Source organism: Ictidomys tridecemlineatus, chromosome 8 (genome assembly GCF_052094955.1).
Source record: "Ictidomys tridecemlineatus isolate mIctTri1 chromosome 8, mIctTri1.hap1, whole genome shotgun sequence".
NCBI lineage: Eukaryota > Metazoa > Chordata > Mammalia > Rodentia > Sciuridae > Ictidomys > Ictidomys tridecemlineatus.
This window is the reverse complement of record NC_135484.1, coordinates 45,709,889-45,730,433: the sequence shown is the minus strand read 5'-3', so window position 1 is coordinate 45,730,433 and position 20,545 is coordinate 45,709,889. Positions and strand designations below refer to the sequence as shown.

The following is a 20,545-nucleotide window of genomic DNA, read 5'->3' as shown; positions in this document are numbered from 1 at the left end:
TGTTTAACACTGATGATGATTTCAGTCTGTGGGTTGCATTTATTTTTTTTAAAAGGATGGTAATGGAGATTTAAGGATAAAATGGGTAGGAAATAAATCCCCTACCCCATTGCTGAGTCATAGAGCTACAATCCTTACTAAGTTGTAGGAGATTGAGAGAATAATTAAAGTCCTGGACTTAATTTGTATCAGTGCTGGAAGGTGCCTCCTCGAGAGCAAATCACTCAGCTAGTGAGTGAGCAGAGCACAGCACTATTGAAGAGTCCTGCAAACATGAAAATCTTGTAGGTCCTGCAGTTACACTCCAATGTTCATTATTTATCACAGACAGGACTTGTGTTGAAGTAAATGCAATGAATTCACTTTTTAAAAAATTTTTTTTTGATACTGTTTATGATGAAAAAATAAGCACATCTTTTTATTCCATCTTTTTTTGTTTTAATTAGTTACACATGATAGTACAATGATCTTGACATATCATACATTTGAATCAAATGGGGTATAATTACTCCTTTTTCTCAGTGTACAGTTTGCTGAATCACATTGGTCGTACAGTCAAGTATATATATACTGCAATAGTAGTGTCTATTTTACTCTGCTGTCCTTCCTATCCCCCCCTCTCCCTTCCATCCCCTCCCATCACTTCTCTCTACTCAATCTAATGTGACACACTTCTTTTTTTCCCTCACATCATCATACATGTATTCTGTATAATGATGAGGGTCTCCTTCAATCTTCCGTGCAATTCCCCTTCTCCCTCCCTTTCCCTCCCACCTATCTTCCTTATCTAAAGGTGATTTTCTTCTCATGCTCTTCCTCCCTACCCCATTTTGAGTCACCTCCCTTATATTAGAGAAGACATCCGGCATTTGATTTTTTTGGGATTGGCTAACTTCACTTAGCAAAATCTGCTCTCATGCCATCCATTTTCCTGCAAATGCCATGATCTTATTATTTTTTAATGCTGAGTAATATTGCATTGTGTATAAGTGCCACATTTTTTAATCCACTCATCCATTGAAGGACATCTAGGTTGGCTCCACAGTCTAGCTATTGCGAATTGTGCTGCTATAAACAATGATGTGGCTGTGTCCCTGTAGTATGCCATTTTTAGGTCTTTTGAGTATAGTCCAAGAAGAGGAATAGCTGGGTCAAATCGTGGTTCCATTCCCAGCTTTCCAAGGAATTTCCATACTGCTTTCCAAATTGGCTTCACCAATTTGTAGTCCCACCAGCAATGTACAAGTGTACCCTTTTTCCCACATCCTCACCAGCACTTGTTGTTGTTTGACTTCATAATGGCTGCCATTCTTACTGGAGTGAGATGGTATCTTAGAGTAGTTTTAATTTGCATTTCTCTAATTGCTACAAATGGTAAGCATTTTTTCATGTATTTGTTGATTAATTGTATATCGTCTTCTGAGAAGCATCTGTTCAGATCCTTGGCCCGGAATAAGCACATCTTAACTTTCTCATGGTTGTGAATGAGAGAAATGAGACTAATGTGATTTTCATTCTCTATTATCATATGAGGCCTATACATTATCATTAAAGAAGAAATATGTTTGTACATTTTTCTAAGTGTAAAATGTATGCATCATAAATGTACCATGAATATATAATTAATGGTAAATTTAAATGCCTCTTTTGATCCTATAAAAGACACTATTGCAGTCTTCAACCAAATAGAGTAAATTGTCTTGAAAGGGCAGTGTTCATGAGCACCATTTCCTGGTTGAAGTATATATGGTGTTCTAGTTGCCAGTATTATTATCTGTTGATGGCTCCTGGAAGCAAAGAGACACAAAAATAAGAAAAACAAAAGAGGAAAACTTTACTCTCCCCATTCTAGATTCTTCTTTGAGTTTTGTTTCCCCTCCACAATCTTCCTGCCTTTGCTTACATTTCTGTGTCTTCAGCTATGTGTATTTTTGTTATTTGCCTAGAATTTATAGATGTTTGGCAGACGGTCTCAAAGGGGGTTAAGTTGTCATAATGGTATTGGAAATTGAATGCTACGGTTTCGGTTGTAGGACTGTATGAATCTTTGAATAACCACACGGAGCTTTAACCTCTTGTACGCGGGATTTATTTGAGACAAAACCCTGGTCTCTTAGGTGGGTTTCTCTCCTGTATGGTACATTTTTTCCCCACAATTGGCACCTATAATTTTCCCTTGGAACCTTTGTTTTCTTGAATTCCCTACTTTCCCAGAATTCCTGATTTTTCCAGGTTACAGTGATATTGAATTTAAACTTCATCTTCATCTCCATTTATCCAAGATTCTAGAGGTGAGGGATTCCTTATTTTATCCATAAACACCATTGAAAGGAGAGAAATAGACCCTTGACTTTACTTTTTTTAAAAATATATTTTTACTTGTCAATGGACTTTTAATCTTTTAAATAATTTATATGCGGTGCTGAGAATTGAATCCAGTGCTTCACACATGCTAGGTATGTACTGTTCCACTGAGCTACATACAACCCCAGCCAAGATCACTGACTTTATTAAAGGGTGACCTGAGAGGTTGAGACTTTCCCAGATAAATGTAAACCAGTGTACTTATTTTTATGATACAATAAAATAAATATAAATGAAAATTCATATCCCTTTTCTAGATCTTTTTAAGGGTCCTGTGTATTTCAGGTTCTATAGAGATATTTGGCTTAAGAAACACTATCTATCCAATTTCCAAAAAAGTTACAGGGAAGATATTCTTTAATCCTTGTAATGACATCCATTCAATTCAGTCTGTAGGGGGCATACTTGATTCTTCCATTCTCAAGGATAGGAGACTTCTGCCCATTTCAGAGGAGAAAACATTAAAATTAACATTTAAAATCTAACCAGTCCTTATTGTCAGTGGTTTCCTAAGGGCCCAATGCTTTATTCTCTTTCTTTCTTCCTCTGGGAATTTTGTTTCTGGGCACAACATTGAGTATTCCCTAGTTTTTAAACTTTTGCTAATTATGAATTAATATTTGTCCATTTAGTTACTGCAAAATATTTTTCTGCTCTTTGAAAATGTTATTTATTTTATAAATCTCATAAATGTATGGTAAAAATCAGAAAAATGTACAAATACTATGTACACTTACACACAAATATTCCCCACTGAACAGAACTGAGATCAAGGGGAAAAAATGATCCTAACAACCCAGAAGTGCTTTCATTTACCTGTTAAGTTACCACATTATTTCTTGAAGGTGAACACCTTCTAAAACCATCATTAGTTGCACCTGATTTTGAATCAAATAAGAAAACATGCAATAAGTTTCTGGCTTTTTTCCACTGAATATTATATTTCTAGACTTGTGTATTTTTCAAAAAGTTGTAATTCATGCTTCTTTATAGATAATTTGTTTCATTATGTGAAATGCCACAATTTACTTATTTATTTGGATGCACATGGAAATTGGTTTGTGCTCTGGTTTGGGTAAGTGTGCTCCAAAAGACCCCTCTGTTGAAAGCTCCATTCCTACCCTCTAGAGCTCTTGGGAAGCAGAGCAACCTGTGGGGTCTAGATGGAGGAAGTTAAGTCATCAGGGCCAATCCTTTGGGGAATATTAGGGGCCTGGACTTTTCTTCTTTCTCTTTTTTTCCTTCCCAGATGCCTTGAAGGGAGCAGCTTTACTCCACTACACACTGCCCATCATGAAATAATGTTTCACTACAGCCCATAATCCACTGAGTCAAGTGACTGTGTCTGAAACCTCTGAAACAATGATCCAAAATGGACTTTTCCTTTCTGATGAATTTATTATCTCAGGTATTTTGTTATAATAATGGAAGGACAAGTAACACAGGTTGTTTCCATTTGATGACTTTTTATGGTGCTACCCTTAAAGGCTTATAAATCTACTAAACTTTTATTAAATATTCAACTGTTAAATTTCTGTGATGTAGTTTTACTGAGTGATACATTATGGATAGAACTTTTATTGTGGTGGCAGTGGTGTTTCAGTACTGGGGAATAACCACAGGGGAGTTCTACTACTGAACTATATCCCCAAGCTCCCTTTTCTTTTCTAAACTTTTGAGACAGGATCTCTGTATGGAGCTGAGGCTGGCTAGAACTTGCTATCCTCTTGCCTCAGCTTCCTGAGTCCTGAGGTTAGAGGTGCATGCCATCCTGACTAGCCAGAAAAAAACTAGTGCAAACTGTGATCTGTAAAATTATTAAAAATAAGTACCTGTTTATGTAGGATATCTCCATTTATTCTACATCACATTTGAATATCCACATTGATTTTGAAATCAAAGAATTAAAATTTAAGTACAAGAATAAAAGTATTTTTAATGTTTAATTGATCCTAAGTTTAATTGTGAGTAAAGAAAAATGCACAATACAGAATCGTGTCTGAAGATATTTTCAAGTCATGTTTTATGCTTTCTGTTTTGCCATTTTCATGCAGGATACCAAAGCATCAAAAGCAATTTAATTTCTGATTTGTAATTTTAATTTTAAAGTAAAACTAATCTTTTTTTAATTTTAAAGAATTCATGGCAACTAATCTAAGCATAGTCTATTTATTTGTTAGTTAAGTTTTATAATTAGTAATTAAATAGGCATTATGTATGTTATTATTATCATATATCTTAAGGTATAGCCTCTGATTGGAGTTTATATGATTCTTTTACGGTTTGATTAGAATTCTACTCCTCATTTATATCCCAGATGAACTTCAGGGGAATGTCTTTCATTTCCCTTTGGAATATCTGGTCAAATCTTTCATTCTGCTCCACAGTAAAATGATGTTTCCAATCTCCAATGGTACCTAATGGGATAAGAACATGAATGACACTTTGGTGAATAAAGAACACTTCATGTTAAAGACTGCCTCAACCATTTGAACCCATGTGTCCCATTGTCCCAGATGTGGAACACCTGTCAAATTTAAATGGAGCAACCAATATACCTCTTGTGGCAACTTTGTAATAATATGTGAATATTATTGTGTTCACAGAATTAAAAAATTGGATATTAATGTGTTAATCTCTTTTCAACCAAGCTAAATATTTGTTCATGTCCACAGGATTAGAGACCTCATCTTTTCTTACACAGGAATGATTGAATAAAGAATCTAAGAACACAATAATGCAGTAAATAGATTTAAAATTCACTTCCCTATATGTTAGCCTTTCCCACTATGTGATCCTTAAGAGGAAAAAACTATACAGGATATGACTATATTAGAATTTAACAAGTATGTTTTAGTATATATGATCTTGTATATATACTAAGTGAACCTCACAGTAAGTGAACCACATGTATCAACTGTAATATAGTTCTTAATAAAACCCTCCAAGATAAGTATTTCTTTCTTTTTAAATTTGAAAAAAAGAGACTCAAATATTTTCAACTAACAAATTAAAGTTATATAGAGCACCAGAGGTTCCCTTTCTGCATCTTTATTTTATACAAAATTAAACCATCATTATGCCATTCTTTTTTGGGGGAAGGGTGCAATGGAGATTGAACTCATGGGTACTCGACCAGCCCTATTTTTTACTTTATTTAGAGCCACAGTCTCACTGAGTTGCTTAGCACCTTGTTTTTGCTGAGGCTGTCTTTGAACTTGCATTCTTCCTGCCTCAACCTTCTGAGCCGCAGGGATTACATTACACCATTCTTAAGTGAAAACTAACTTGGCATTTCCAGCTATCAGGTTCACTTGTGTAGACATTATTATTGGCCTTTGGAGTAGATAACAAGCTCTTAGGGGTATGAGAATTACTCTTTATCTGCTGTAGCTGAGGAATGAAAAGGGAGAATTGATAATAAATGTCACCAAAAAAATAAGAATTTTAAAATATATCAATATCTAGGGCAATGTCCATAAGATGTTTATACAATTGTTCATAAATTAATATCAATCATCCTATTGGTAAATTATGAGCCAATTATGACATAAAATGTGAATAAAGTAGAAGTGAAGTGTTTAGAATGTTTATACACTAAATGATTAAATTAAAAATTAACAATTTGAAGCCAGGTGTGGTGGTGTATGCCTGTAATCCCAGCAGCTCAAGAGGCTGAGGCAGGAGGACATTGAGTTCAAAGCCAGCCTCAGCAATGTGAGTCTCTAAGCAACTCAGTGAGATCCTGTTTCTAAATAAAATACAAAATAGCAGCTGGAAATGTGGCTTAGTGCTTGAGTGCCCCTGAGTTCAATCACTGGTGGTAGTAGTAGTAGTAGTAGTAGTAGTAGTAGTAGTAGTAATAATAATAATTATTTGAATTTAAAGGGTATCAGTTACTAGAGAAATAATATTCACTCTTGACAACTCCTTCAGGCATGTGATAAGATCACAGTGAAAATGATTTCAATAACTTTTTGAAGTAACTGATTTCATAACAGATAGCACTAATAAGATAACACTCTTTGTGATGTTGCAATCTGACACATGGGAACCCAGTAATCCAAAACTCCTCCCAGCAGAGCAAAATACACATTAAGTTTACTTCCTAGATTGTTCTAGAAGAAAAAAGGGAAAACAAGGATTAGTGTTCCTCTCATTTGATATACCAAAACAGGCTCATGTGGCTTAGATATAAGGCAATATTAATTAAGCAAGTTAATGTGTCAGATTGTGTACTAAAATACTTAGGTTTCTTGAAAAACTCTTCAGACCTACACTCAATTAGACGCTTAATTTCTCTAGGTTCCAAATGTCACTATTACTTGGAGAAAGATATTGGAAGCACTTATTATTTCGCCTAGGTATCAAGGACTCGAATGACAGTTTACATCTTGCTACTATAAACTTCTGAATAGTACCTTTGCGAAGAAAATGTCCTTTATCACTTCTCATTCCAATTTCATATTTTATAATATCATGATAATTTGCTTGTGGATTAGTCTTCATATTCTGAAATGTAGCCTGTTTCACAACAGTATCCACAACTTCTTCACTAAGTTCTTTCTCAAGAAATCTACAGATTTTCAGCACTGCACTTCTGAGGTCCTGAAAGAGTCATGAGTATGCAGGAGTTACAGCTAAACACACAACATTTTCATATTCTAGTAAAATTGATTCCTGGAATGGAAAGAAGTGTCATAATATGAACCATGCAGTTTGTTATGAGAAGAAAATGGGGAAACAAACTGACATGATTATTGATGCTCAAAAAACATTTAACAAAACCCAACATCTTTGAGCATGGGAAGAGATTACCTCTACATAGGGAAGAGGGATGGGAGGAAGGAAAGGGAGAGAAAAAGGGAATTGCATGGATGGTGGAAGGAGACCCTCATTGTTATACAAAATACATGTAAGAAGATGTGAGAAAGAAAAATAAAAAGAATAGCATTACCCTAGATTAGGTAGAGAGGGGAGGGTTTGGGGAGATAGGAAGGATAGTAGAATGAAACAGATATTATTATTACTGTGTGTATATATGCAAATGTATGACCAATGTGATTCTGCAATCTGTATACTCAGAAAAATGAGAAATTATATCCCATCTGATTCAAATGTATAATATGTCAAGGTCATTGTACTGTCATGTGTTAATAATTAAAACAAAAAATGAAAAAAAAATAACTGTTAAAAAATACTTACTGATATTTACTCAAACAATAAAATTTTAGCTTTAAAAAAAATCAACATCTTTGTATGATGAAATGCTCAATAAATCTGGAATGGAATGAAACTACCCCAACATGAAAAAGGTCTTATATGGAATACCTGTAGCTAACAGCAAACTCAACTGAGAGAGGAAGATTTTCATCTGAGATGTGGAGTAAGTCCAATTCAGATTTTCCACTTCTGTTTATTATGATACTAGAAATACTAGCTGGAGGTACTAAGCAATAAAAAAGAAAAAATGTATTGAAATAGAAAATAAAGATAATGAAATGATCACTGATAGCCCATAAGATTATCTTATATGTAGAAAACCCCCATAAAGCACTCACATACACACCAAAAAGAACATAACAACAAAGAAACTTAATCAAGTTGTAGATTCAAAAATCAAACCAACTTGTAAAAATCAGTTGAATTTCTATACACGACCAATGAGTAAACCTAAAAGGAAATTAAGAAACAATTATACTAATAATCACAAGAAGAAAGACTAAAACTCCAAGGAATGAACAAGGAGGTAAGAATGTTGCCTATTGAAACCTACAAAACACTACTGAAAAGGAAAAGCAAACAAATAAATGAAACAAAATCCTATACTGATGACTGGAATTATAAAAAAATACAATGCAAAACAATTCACAGATAGATGTAATGCACTCTATCACAATCCCAATGATATTTTTTGCAAAAAATAAAAAGAACAATCCATCACAATATTCTTATAAAACTCCAAGGCATCCTGAATAGTTAGTCTTGAAAATGAATACTAGATTCTCCGTTTTCACACTTCCATATTTCAAACTTACTACAAAATAATGGTCATCTAAATAGTCTGATAATGTCATAAATTCAGAAGTATAAATCAATAGAGTTGAATAGAGTTCACAGAAACCAGCTGTCACACATTTGGTCAAATGATTTTTGACATGAATGCCAAGAACATTTCATAGTAAAAGGACAGTTTCCTCAACAAAACGTAATAGGAAAATTGAATGACTGCATGCAAAAGCTTGAAGTTGATCCTGATCCTATGCCACATATTAAAACTAACTTAAAATTGGGACCAACCACACCAGCCCATGTGGGACCCAGGCTCACAGTAGGCCTGGGTCCACCCCTCCACTGGCAGGGCAGACACCAGCCAGAGCCTAGCCTCTGATTCAGGATCACCTCTTTCAACCAGCGGTCCACTGGGGGAGGTCAAGCCTAGCATCCCAGATCCACCCACACCAGCCTGTGCGGGACCCAGATTCACAGTAGGCCCAAGTCCACTCCTTCACCTGCAGGCACCTGCTGCAGCCCATCCTCCAGCCCAGGACCATCTCTTCTGTCCAGCAGATTACTGCAGGAGCTGAAACCCAGCCAATACTGCCTACACAAGCCTACAAGGAACCCAGTAGGCCCAGGTCCATCCCTCCACCTGCCTGGGCAAACACCCACCAGAGCCTAGCCTCTGGAAGAGGACTGCCTCTTCTGACCAGCAGACTACCTCGGGAGGTCAAGCCCAATGGCCCAGATGCACCCACACTGATGAACAACCACCACACTCACGGGAGCCCAGCCTCTGGCATAGGACCACCTCTTCCAACCAGCAGACTATTGCAAGAGTCCAAGCCTAGCCCAGATCTGTCCACACAAACTTGCGCAGGATCCATGTCCAAGGTAGGTCCAAGTTCACCCCCTCCCCCACATGGGAACCTAAGCCTAATACACTTCCATCTTGGGACACTGCAGTTATTATGATAGCCTTCCTCATGCAGTAGCCCCTAACATTTTTACAACAGACAAGGCCTACAAGCAGCTGCATCTCAGAGCAGGCATCCAAAGGGAATGTGAGGCCCACCCTTTCAGCCCCATTTCTGTAAGACATTGCTTCCATCTTGGGGCACCTTTAATAGTATCTCAAGTTACCTCTGCTATTGTTGCCACCAACTTTGGATGCAGTAGCATACATTGAGGGACACCAGCAGGGGTCTGGAATCCCAACTTCAAGGTGCGGTACAGACAATCTGCACAGGTACTATAAGAATATAGGGAATAAACTGTAATATCTCAAATCCACACTGCAAGAAAAGAGGACATATAGACACCATGAAAAAAGAAGGGAGGAAAGTGCCCCAAACAAACCAGGACACTACAATAAAAGAACCCATGGGCAGTGAGTTGATGAAATGTCAGAGAAGGAGTTCAGAAGGTTCATAATTAAAATGATTTGTGGATTAAATGATGACCTAAATGAGCAAATACAGGCAAAAGTTGATCACTCCAACAATGATATAAGAGAGAAAATATAGGTAGCAAAAGATTCCTCCAAGAGAGGGACAGAGACTCTGAAAAAAAAAGTCAGAAATCCTTAAAATGAAGGATACAGTAAATCAAATAAAAAACTCAATAGAAAGCATAATCAACAGACTAGATCACTTGGATAAAAGAATGTCAGATAATGAAGACAAAATATACAATCTGGAATATAAAGTTGATCACACAGTGAAGAAAGTTAGAAACCATGAATAGAACATCCAAGAATTATGGGAAAGCATCAAAAGACCAAATCTAAGATTTACTGGGATAGAGAAAGGCACAGAGTTTCAAACCAAAGTAATGTACAAACTCTTCAATGAAGGCACAGAGTTTCAAACCAAAGTAATGTACAAACTCTTCAATGAGTAATATCAGATAATTTCCCAAGCATGAAGAATGAATTGGAAAACCAAATACAAGAAGGTTACAGGACACCAAATACACAAAATTACAACATATCTGCACCAAGGCACATTATAACAAAAATGCCTAGCATACAGAATAAGGATAGAATCTTAAAAGCCACAAGAATGAGGAATCAGATCACATATAATGGGAGACCAATTTGTATCTCAGCATATTTTCAACCCAGACCTTCAAAGACATGATATCATGGAACAACATATACCAAGCCCTGAAAGAAAATGGATGCCACCAAGAATCTTATATCCAACAAAACTAAGCTTTAGATTTGATGATGAAATAAAAACCTTCCATGATAAAAAAAATGTTAAAAGAATTTACAACTAGAAATCCTGCACTACAGAACATCCTCAGCAACGTATTCTAAGAGGAAATTAAAAACAATGATGAAAATCAACAGAGGAAGGTATTACACTAAAGGAAAATCTAATCAGAGAAGAAACCAAGTCACGTTAAATTCCAAAAATAAACAAAAATGACTGGGAATACAAATCATGTCTCAATAATAACCCTGCATTTTAATAGCCTAAACTCACCAATCAAAAGACATAAATGAACAGATTGGATCAAAAAAATAAATAAATAAAAGGCCCAACAATATGCTACCTCTAAGAGACTCATCTCATAGGAAAAGACATCCACAGACTGAAGATGAAGTATTGGGAAAAATCATACCACTCACATGGACTGTGGAAACAAGCAGGGGTTTCCATCCTCCTTCAAATAGGGTAGACTTCAAACTAAAGTTAATCAAAAAGGATAAAGACGGACACTACATTCTGCTCAAGGGAACCATACACCAACAATACTTAACAATTATAAATATATATGCCCCAAACAATGAAGCATCTATGTTCATCAAACTCTTCTCAAATTCATGAGTCAAATAGACCACAAAAAAAATGATTTTGGGTGACTTTAACACACTTCTTTCATCAATAGATAGATCTTCTGAAGAAAAGTTGAACAAAGAAACTATAGAACTCAATAATACACTCAATAACCTAGACTTAATTGACATATATAGACTATTTCATCCTTCAACAAGAGAATACACTTTCTTCTCAGCAGCACATGGAACCTTCTCTAAAATAGACCATATACTATGCCAAAAAGCAACCCTTAGCAAATATTAAAAAGTAGCAATACTATCCGGCATTCTATCAGATCATAATGGAATGAAATTAGAAATCAATGATCAAATAAGAAATAAAATCCACTCCCACACCTGGAGACTAAATAATATTCTACTGAATGAACAATTGGTTACAGAAGACAGCAAGGAGGAGATTAAAAAATTTTTAGAGGTGAATGAGAACACAGATACAACATTCTGAAATCTCTGGGACACTATGAAAGCAGTTCTAAGAGGAAAGTTTATTGCATGGAGTTCATTCCTTAAAAAAAGACAAATTCAACAAAGAAAGGACTTAACATTACTCTTAATGCCTTAGAAGAAGTAGAAGAAATCAACACCAAAAGAAGGAGGACAGGAAATAGTTAAAATCAGAGATGAAATGAACAATATTGAAACAAAAGAAACAATTGAAAAAATTGACAGAACAAAATGTTGGTTATTTGAAAAAATAAATAAAATTGACAAGACCCTTAGCCATGCTGACGAAGAGAAAAAGAAAACTCAAATCACTAACATGTGATGAAAAAGGAAATATCACAACAGACATTACATAAATACAGAAGATAATTAGAAATTATTTTGAAAACTTGTACTACAATAAAATAGAAAATATTGAAGGCATCGACAAATTCTAGAGTCATATAATTTGTCCAACTTGAATCAGAATGATACACACTTTCAAGTGATGAAATAGAAGACACCATCAAAAGTCTACCAACCAAGAAAAGCCCAGGACCAGATGGATACACAGCTGAGTTCTAAAAGACCTTTAAAGAAGAACTAATACAAATATTTTTTAATTTATTTCAGGAAATAGAAAAAGAGGCAGCACTTCCAAACTCATTATATGAGGCCAATATCACCCTGATTCCAAAACCAGGCAAAGACACATAAAAAGAAAGAAAGAACGAAAGAACAAAAGAAAGAAAGAAAGAAACAAAGACAAAACTTTAGACCAAAATCTCTAATGAATATAGATGCAAATATTCTCAATAAAATTCTGGCAAATCAAATACAAAAACAGATCAGAAAGATCACATACCATGATCTAGTGGGGTTCATCCCAGCGATGCAAGTTTGTTTCAACATGCAAAAATCAATAAATGTAATTCATCACATCAATTGGCTTAAAGTTAAGAATCATATGATCATCTTAATAGACGCATAAAAAGCATTTGACAAAATACAACACCACTTTATGTTCAAAACTAGAAAAATAAGGGATAACAGGAACATATCTTAACAACATAAAAGCTATTTGTACTAAGCCCTAGGCCAACAAAATTCTAAATGGAGAAAAATTAAAGGCATTCCCTCTGAAAACTGGAACAAGACAGGGATACTCTCTTTCATCACTTTTATTCAACATACTAGTTGAAACACTGGCCAGAGCAATTAGACAGATGAAAGAAATTAAAGGGATATGTATAGAAAAGAAGAAATTAAATTAGCACTATTTGCTGATGATATGATTCTATACTTAGAAGACCCTAAAAGTTTAACTGGAAAACTTCTAGAACTAATAAATAAATTAAGCAAAGTAGCAAGATATAAAATCAAAACCCATAAATCAAAGCCATTTCTGTATATTAGTGACAAATCCTCTGGGAAGGAAATGAGGAAAACTACCCCATTTACAATAACCTCAAAAAAAAAAAAAAGATACTTTGGAATCAGTGAAAGAGGTGAAAGATCTATCTAATGAAAATTACAGATCCCTAAAAAAAAGAAGTGAAAGAAGACCTTAGAAGATGGAAAGATCTACCTTGCTCTTAGATAGGCAGAATTAATATCATCAAAATGATCATACTATGAAAACCACTATACAGATTTAATGCAATTCCAATCAAATTCCCAATGACATTCCTCATAGAAATAGAAAAAGCAATCATGAAATTCATCTGTAAAAGAGACCCATAAGCTAAAACAAATCTTAGAAGGAAGAGTGAAGCAGGTGGCATCACTATATCAGACCTTAAACTATACTACGGAGCAATAGTAACAAAAATAGCATGGTATTGGCACCAAAACAAACTGGTAGACCAATGGTACAGTATAGAGGACACAGAGACTAACTCAAACAATTACAATTATCTTATGTTAGACAAGGTGCCCAGAACATGCATTGGAGAAAAGATAACCTCTTTAATAACTGGTGCTGGGAAAACTGGAAATCCATATGCAACAAAATGAAATTAAACCCCTATCTGTCACCAAGCACAAAACTCAACTCAAAGTGGATCAAGGATATAGGAATTAAACCAGAGACTCTGTGTCTAATAAAAGAAAAAGTAGGCCCTAATCTTAATCACGTGAGATTAGGCCCCAATTTCCAAATTTTACCCTTCACACTTCAGATATAGCACTAATCTCTAGGGTATATAAAAAATTCAAAAAGCTAAAAACCAAAAAAACAAATAACCTAATCAACAAATGGGCCAAAGACATGAACAGACCCTTCTCAGAAGAAGATATATAATCAATCAACAAATATATGAAAAAATGTTCGTCACTAGGAATTAGAGAAATGCAAATCAAAATTACTCTAAGATAGCAACTCACTTCAGTCAGAATTGGGAGCTATTATGAAGATAAACAACAATAAGTGTTGGCAAGGATGTGGGGAAAAGGTATACTCATACAGTGCTGGTGGGACTGCAAATTGGTATATCCAATATGGAAAGCAGTATGGAGATTCCTTGGAAATCTGGGAATAGAACGACCATTTGGTCCAGCTAGCCCACTATACCTAAAGGACTTAAAAACAGCATATTACAGGGGCACAGACACATCAATTTATAGCAGCACAATTCACAATAGCTAAACTGTGAAGCCAAACTAGATGCCATTAAGTGGATGAATGGATAAAAAAAAATGTGGCATATATACACAATGGAATATTACTTAGCAGTTAAATACAATAAAATCATGGCATTTGCAGATAAATGGATGGAGTTAGAGAAGATGATCCCTTTTCTTTTTACATCTTAACTGTGCCTCAAAACTCTGTGTTCTCTTCATTCATAATGACACTACTCCAATCCAAGCCACCATCGATGTTCAGTGGATTAATACACTGGTCTCTGTCTATTCTGGTTTCCTTATATTCACTATTTTTCCTCTTCAACTCATAAATGTAAATAATATTCAAAAATATTAAGTATAATCTATGGCTACCCTTCTTAATAGCTCTTAAGAGTCTCCTTACTACTTTTAACATTAAAGAAATCACTCTCATTAACAGCCTACAGATATTATAAAATTTGGCTCCTATAAAACCCCCCTATATTAAACTTTTATCTCTCCCTCATTGTTCAAGTTCTTCCCTTAGGTCCTCAAAGGTCTCATGTACTTTCCTTTTTTCTTATCTTATAAGTCTCTCCCATGTTTTTTTTTTTTCTTTCACTTAGCTCTTATTTATTAGCTTGCATTTCCCATGTTATTTATTTCAGAAAAGAAAAAAAAAAGACCATTACTTTTGAATATATTAGATACCCTCAGTACATATACACATTGACATTGTATTAGACATTTCCTTAATATTTGCAATTATTACTTTTGAAATACATATACTAGCTTGGTGAGTACCTGTTTTCCCTGAGAGATTATGAGTTCTGTCTATAAAAGATTCAGTCTTCTATTACTCATGATTCAGTGCAAGGCACAGAGCAATCATTCAGTGATTTTTTTAAAGTAACTAAATAGAAGATGTATTAATGAATCAATGCACCAACCAGAGTCCACAGAACAATAAGCTTCACCTGTCTTGTGTTTGAATTACACAAAGTTTTCAGGCAGTTTAGAATCTTTAACCAGCATATAAGCATTCTATGACTTCACATGAGAACTAGTTTTTAAGATTCTCTTTACAGGAAGAACGTGCCTCACAGGGCTCACCTTCATCTTCAGCAATAATTATTCTCTCTTAGTAGTGACTTCATGTCTCAGTGCCTTAGTGCTCCTTGATGAACTTTATTAAGTATAATTAACATGGAAAACAGTTTGGTGTATCCTCAAAAAAAAAAAAACTAAACTAAAAACATAACTACTGTATAATCCAATTGCACATTCCTGGGTATATATCAAAAAGAAATAGTGCACCATAAAAGAGACAACTCACATGCCCGTGTTTATTGTACTGCTATTCACAACAGATAAGGATTCAGGCTACATGGTGTTTGTCAACAGATGAACAGACGAAGAAATTATCACACACACACACACACACACACATACACACACACATACTGGACTATTATTCAGATATAAAAAATGAAATTCTCCAGCAAAATTCATGGAACTGGAAGACATGATGTTACTAAAATAAGCCAGACATAGAAAGACAAATAGCACAAGCAGCACACATGAGAACAACAACAAATATTCACTGAAAGTAGAATCATGAATACTAGGGCCTCTGAAGGATCCAGGGCGAAGGGGAGGTAAGAGAGTGGAAGAAGGAGAGATTGGATATGATCAGTGCATGTTGTATGATCATATAGAAATCAGGAAACAAAATCCATTAATATGTAATTAATATTAATAAAAATGTTTTACAAAGACTGGTATCCTAGATATTTGAGATTGCCTTTAATGCTACAGTTGTTACATGATAATAATGGTGACTGTTTGAGAACAAACCCTTGAGGAAAACCAGTAATTAATGGATAAGCAGGAAATTAGAACCCCCACTTACCCCCAAAAGCCTATGATATATGTATTTTCATAAATGACTAGGAGAATGAGTTTTCCTGAAACCAGGAGAAAAAAAAAGTTTACAAAAATGAAATTTTAAAAATACTTCTTATTTTACCTTTTTCATATCTTCATAGCTCATGAACTGAATATTGAAGTCATGTCTGTGTTCATACCATCCTCTTACGTGATCAAACCAACGACTTCCCACCACTATGCAAAAATTAATTAGTAAGAAGGTGAAGATGTAGCACTTGTTGAATAGCAAAGTAATCTGTATTTTCCTCCTTATAGTCACAAAAACAAAAATAAAGGCCCAACCACTGGACAACTATATTACTGTTTTGAAGTGATTACTGCTTAGGGGAACAATCATGGTTTTCATAGAGAAGTGACCATGAAAACCGACCTTATGGATGTAGGAAGGCAGCAATAAAGAAATGAAAAAGCCCCTGGGTCTAAGTTTAAATCATATTTCTTTAAAGCAAGTTCCTCCACTTTCCTATATCCACCAGAAAACACACATGTCCATTTTCTTCTCATTCTCTAAGATCTCTGGATAGCAAAGCTACCTGTTCACAATGAGACAGAACCTGAATGTAATCTTTAAATGAGTGAGATCCTGATACTACTCACTACAAGTCCCTTGCAACAATCAATCCTCATCAGTAGTGGAGTGATAAACTCCACCATGGCCCTAGAAGGCTTACCACAGTTCCATGAGAGGGTACACAAGCACCCTGATCACTAGTGATTCTGGAATGTATTGTTTTAATTATATTTGTAGCTAGTTTAATTTGATAGAATACGTGTAAGCCTCTTATGGACTGGTCAAAATGTTTCCTAAACAACATGCCTTTGCAAATTTGACAAGACCCACATGGTCCTGGCAAGGAAGGAAAGGCCACTGGGTGGCAGACTAAGTTGATGTGTCATAGTAACTACTCAAGAGCATCCATTGTACAATTGCCCTTTTCCATCTCTCAAAATATCTTCCCTAAATTCCTTGATAAATAAATTCATAGTTACCTTGTCCATCTAGAAACATTTCCATAAAATTCTCAAAAGTCTCAGAAGGCTTTAATCGAGCCACCCAATTTGAAAAATGAAAAAAGGAAACCAAAACATCCTTAGGGTTTCTGTAGATATAAAGAATCTGCAGGGAGAATTAGAAATAATATTAACAATCCCAGTATATTATTTCAAGTTTTTAACAGTTGCATCATATTCATTAGCTGAATGAATCATAATTATTTTAATCCATTCTTCTAATCATGGAAAATTAGGTGTTCCACAAATTTTTTCTCTATTACAAAAAGTGTTGAAATGAATACTTTTATATATAGGAGACAAACTATATAAAGAAAGTTAATATGAAAAATACCACTAATGAAAAATTGGGTCAAAAAAGTCCTTTCATAGAATACACAATAATTATGGTCAATAACCTGTCAAAACAGGCTTATTCTCATTACTGTGTATTGGATATATAGGTTAAGATCACTTTAAAATACCTCTTCATAAATAACACATTGAAAAAATTTAAATGTCTGATATGTATCTTTACTGGGGGGAAATAAAAACATGACCATTACCAATTTCAGTAGAAATTGATACACCTGTTTTCTTAAGAAAATATAGCCCCCATCCCATAGAACTGAACATCCTGTACTTTTGTCTTTGCAGTCCCTTCTTGGATGTATATTCCAGGGAAACTCCTGCATACATGCCCAAAGGGCATTCTCAAGAACACTTATAGCAGCATGTAATGATATTCAAATGCTGGAATATTCTAATTTTTCTATGAAGAAAAAGAACAGATCTGATAAAACTACTTTCAAGTTGTAAAGTTATGCAGCAGTGAAAATAGCATTTCAAATCAAGGAAAACAGGAGCATGTGGCAAAGTCCCAGCGAATTAGAGAATGAGGAATAAAATGAAATTAAGTAAAATTGCAGACCAAATGATTTAACAGGAGGGCCCATAATTTGTTTTCAAAGACCAACAGAAAAGGAACATTTGTACACTGATGATTGTAATAGAAAAACTTCAATGGAAAAGTTCCAGTAAATCTGTAAGTATTTTGATTTAGCCACAATCATAGTAGAACACTTACAGAGAATTGTCTTTAACAAAACAATAAAAGGAAAAATAAATTTGTAAAATTGATTATTAAAAATTTATTTTATTTAGTTTTAAAAATTTGTATAAGTACCCAACACAGAAAATTTATCTCCTTTTCTCATGTATGAAACATATTCCATGTTTGAAAACTGATCATGCAATTGACAGTTAACTTTTAAATAAATTCCCAAAAATAGAATATGTAAACACCATCGCACATGATAGAAAACTATGCAAACACTTTTAAACTAAAAAGAATCTCAAAAGAGATGAAACCAATTAAAAAGGTAAAACTGAAATGACAAAGTATTTAAACATTAACAAAATTACACCCATAGTTACACTAAAAATGGTATTCATTTTAAAATGTTAATATTGACAAAAATAAACACTGGAACTAGGTGTACTGGACATTTAATTAAAGAAGATAGAAGATATGTACTAAAATGAAACAAGAATTAAAATTAAAGTATACATGAACAAAAAAGAAAACTTGAATTATGCTTAAAAAAAGGCTAGTTCCTCAGAGAGTAAAAAACCTAGTAAAACAGAAAACACCTTATATCCTGAAAACTCTAAAAATAAGAGAATAGAACATTTTTGTCATTGCAGCCTGAATGCAAATAAATGACCACAAAATTGGAGTAAATTGACAAGATACTTAAAATTTTATACTTTTTTTCAATGTTAAATATCTATGAGTGGGTAAAAAGCACACTGAGAACAATAAATGGTACATATAGATGGCATTAAAGTAGACCTGATACATAGAATGAAACTTGAGGAATGTCAGAATATTGCAATGTCTGTTTTCCCAGAACAAATCTCTCTTAAATTAAAACCCACATTTGACAATCATTGTGAAACTAAACTATATTGTAAGCAGTTGATAGAAAAATTTGCCTTATCTGGAGTTTATGCTGTGGCTCAGTGGTGAGGCTCTGAGTTCAATCTTCAGCACCACATAAAAATAAATAAGTAAAATAAATTCTTGTCCAACTATGAAAATTTAGCATACCAATATATAGTCTTCAAAACAGTAGAGGTACTCAAGTGAATGTTTTAATAAATTGTTTTAAGCCAATCAGCAAACTCCTTAGACAAGTATAAGGCAATGTTCATGTCTCATAAGCAGTATCAGATGTAATTTAGAATCATAAGAAGTTTAAAAACAGCCAAGCTCCATGTCCCAAGCCAGCAATCCCAGCTACTCTGGAGGCAAAGACACAAGGATCATGAGTTCAGAGCCAGTGTTGGCAAAAGAAAGGTGCTAAGTTATTCAGTATGACCCTGTTTCTAAATAAAATACAAAATAGGGCTGAGAATGTGGCTCAGTGGTTGAGTGACCCTCAGTTCAAACCCTGGTTACCACCCCAACCCTCCCACCCCACCAACAAAGAGGTTAAATATACTGTTAGTTAGAAAAAAAGATGAAGGGTATTTACATAATCTGTTGTTAGTGTTGTGTTTTCTTAGTAAAGCACCAGAACCAGAAGTCATGAAAGAAGTATTAACAGTTGGGTTACATAAGGTTAAAAGTTTTCAACAATTTATTTAAAAAGTCTTTCCTTTATAAAGAGAAAGATTTTGCCACAAATAAATTTCCCACAAAACAGTAAAGAAGACAACCTGGAAAAAATATTTAAGACCAATAAAAATATAAAAAGATAATCTTATTAAAATTCAAAAAGAGTTAAATTCCCTCAAAGAGAGATTACTTTCTTACCTAGAATATTAGGCAAATTTGATAATTCCCATTATTAGTAAGCATGTAAGGACAGAGGCATGGTTATTTGATGAAGTATAATTCATATATTATAAAAAGCAGGTAGGTAATCCATGTCAACACTTTAAATATTAGACATTTTAATCTGAAAACTTCACATTAATTGAAACACTGCATAAGAATTAAAGTGCAAGCCTTTATAGGAATGTTTATTATAGCACGAAAACATCCATTGGCTGCAACTTACCTGTCCATCAAGTACACATTAATTATTGCAAAGCCACACAATAAAAATCTATGAAACCATAAAAAGAATGCCATTTTATGGCCAATGTGAAAGAATTTTTGGTATATGCTATAAAATTACATTGCAAATTATATCTACAGTTGCTTACTACAGGCATAGTTTTTAGGACTTTCATACACTTTTATTGAGGAAGGCAATGTCCTAAATATACAATGATTGTAACATTTGGAAAACTGTGGATTAGTGAGGCTGGGGAATCTACTAAAAGCACGTTATTTCATTTGTGCAAAAAAAA

The 20,545-nt window shown here is 34.3% G+C and overlaps 1 protein-coding gene across 1 annotated transcript; it reads right to left on the bottom strand.

Moving 5' to 3' along the window:
* Window positions 1-4,615: 4,615 nt before the first annotated feature.
* LOC144365756 (amine sulfotransferase-like) lies at window positions 4,616-20,258 on the bottom strand. The gene is made up of 5 exons (XM_078018508.1): window positions 20,251-20,258; window positions 17,183-17,292; window positions 16,272-16,366; window positions 6,786-6,972; window positions 4,616-4,781 (listed from the first exon to the last, which is right to left on the bottom strand). Exons 1-5 carry the CDS (start codon window positions 20,256-20,258, stop codon window positions 4,660-4,662), a joined length of 522 nt encoding a protein of 173 aa, XP_077874634.1. The 3' UTR covers window positions 4,616-4,659.
* Window positions 20,259-20,545: the final 287 nt, after the last annotated feature.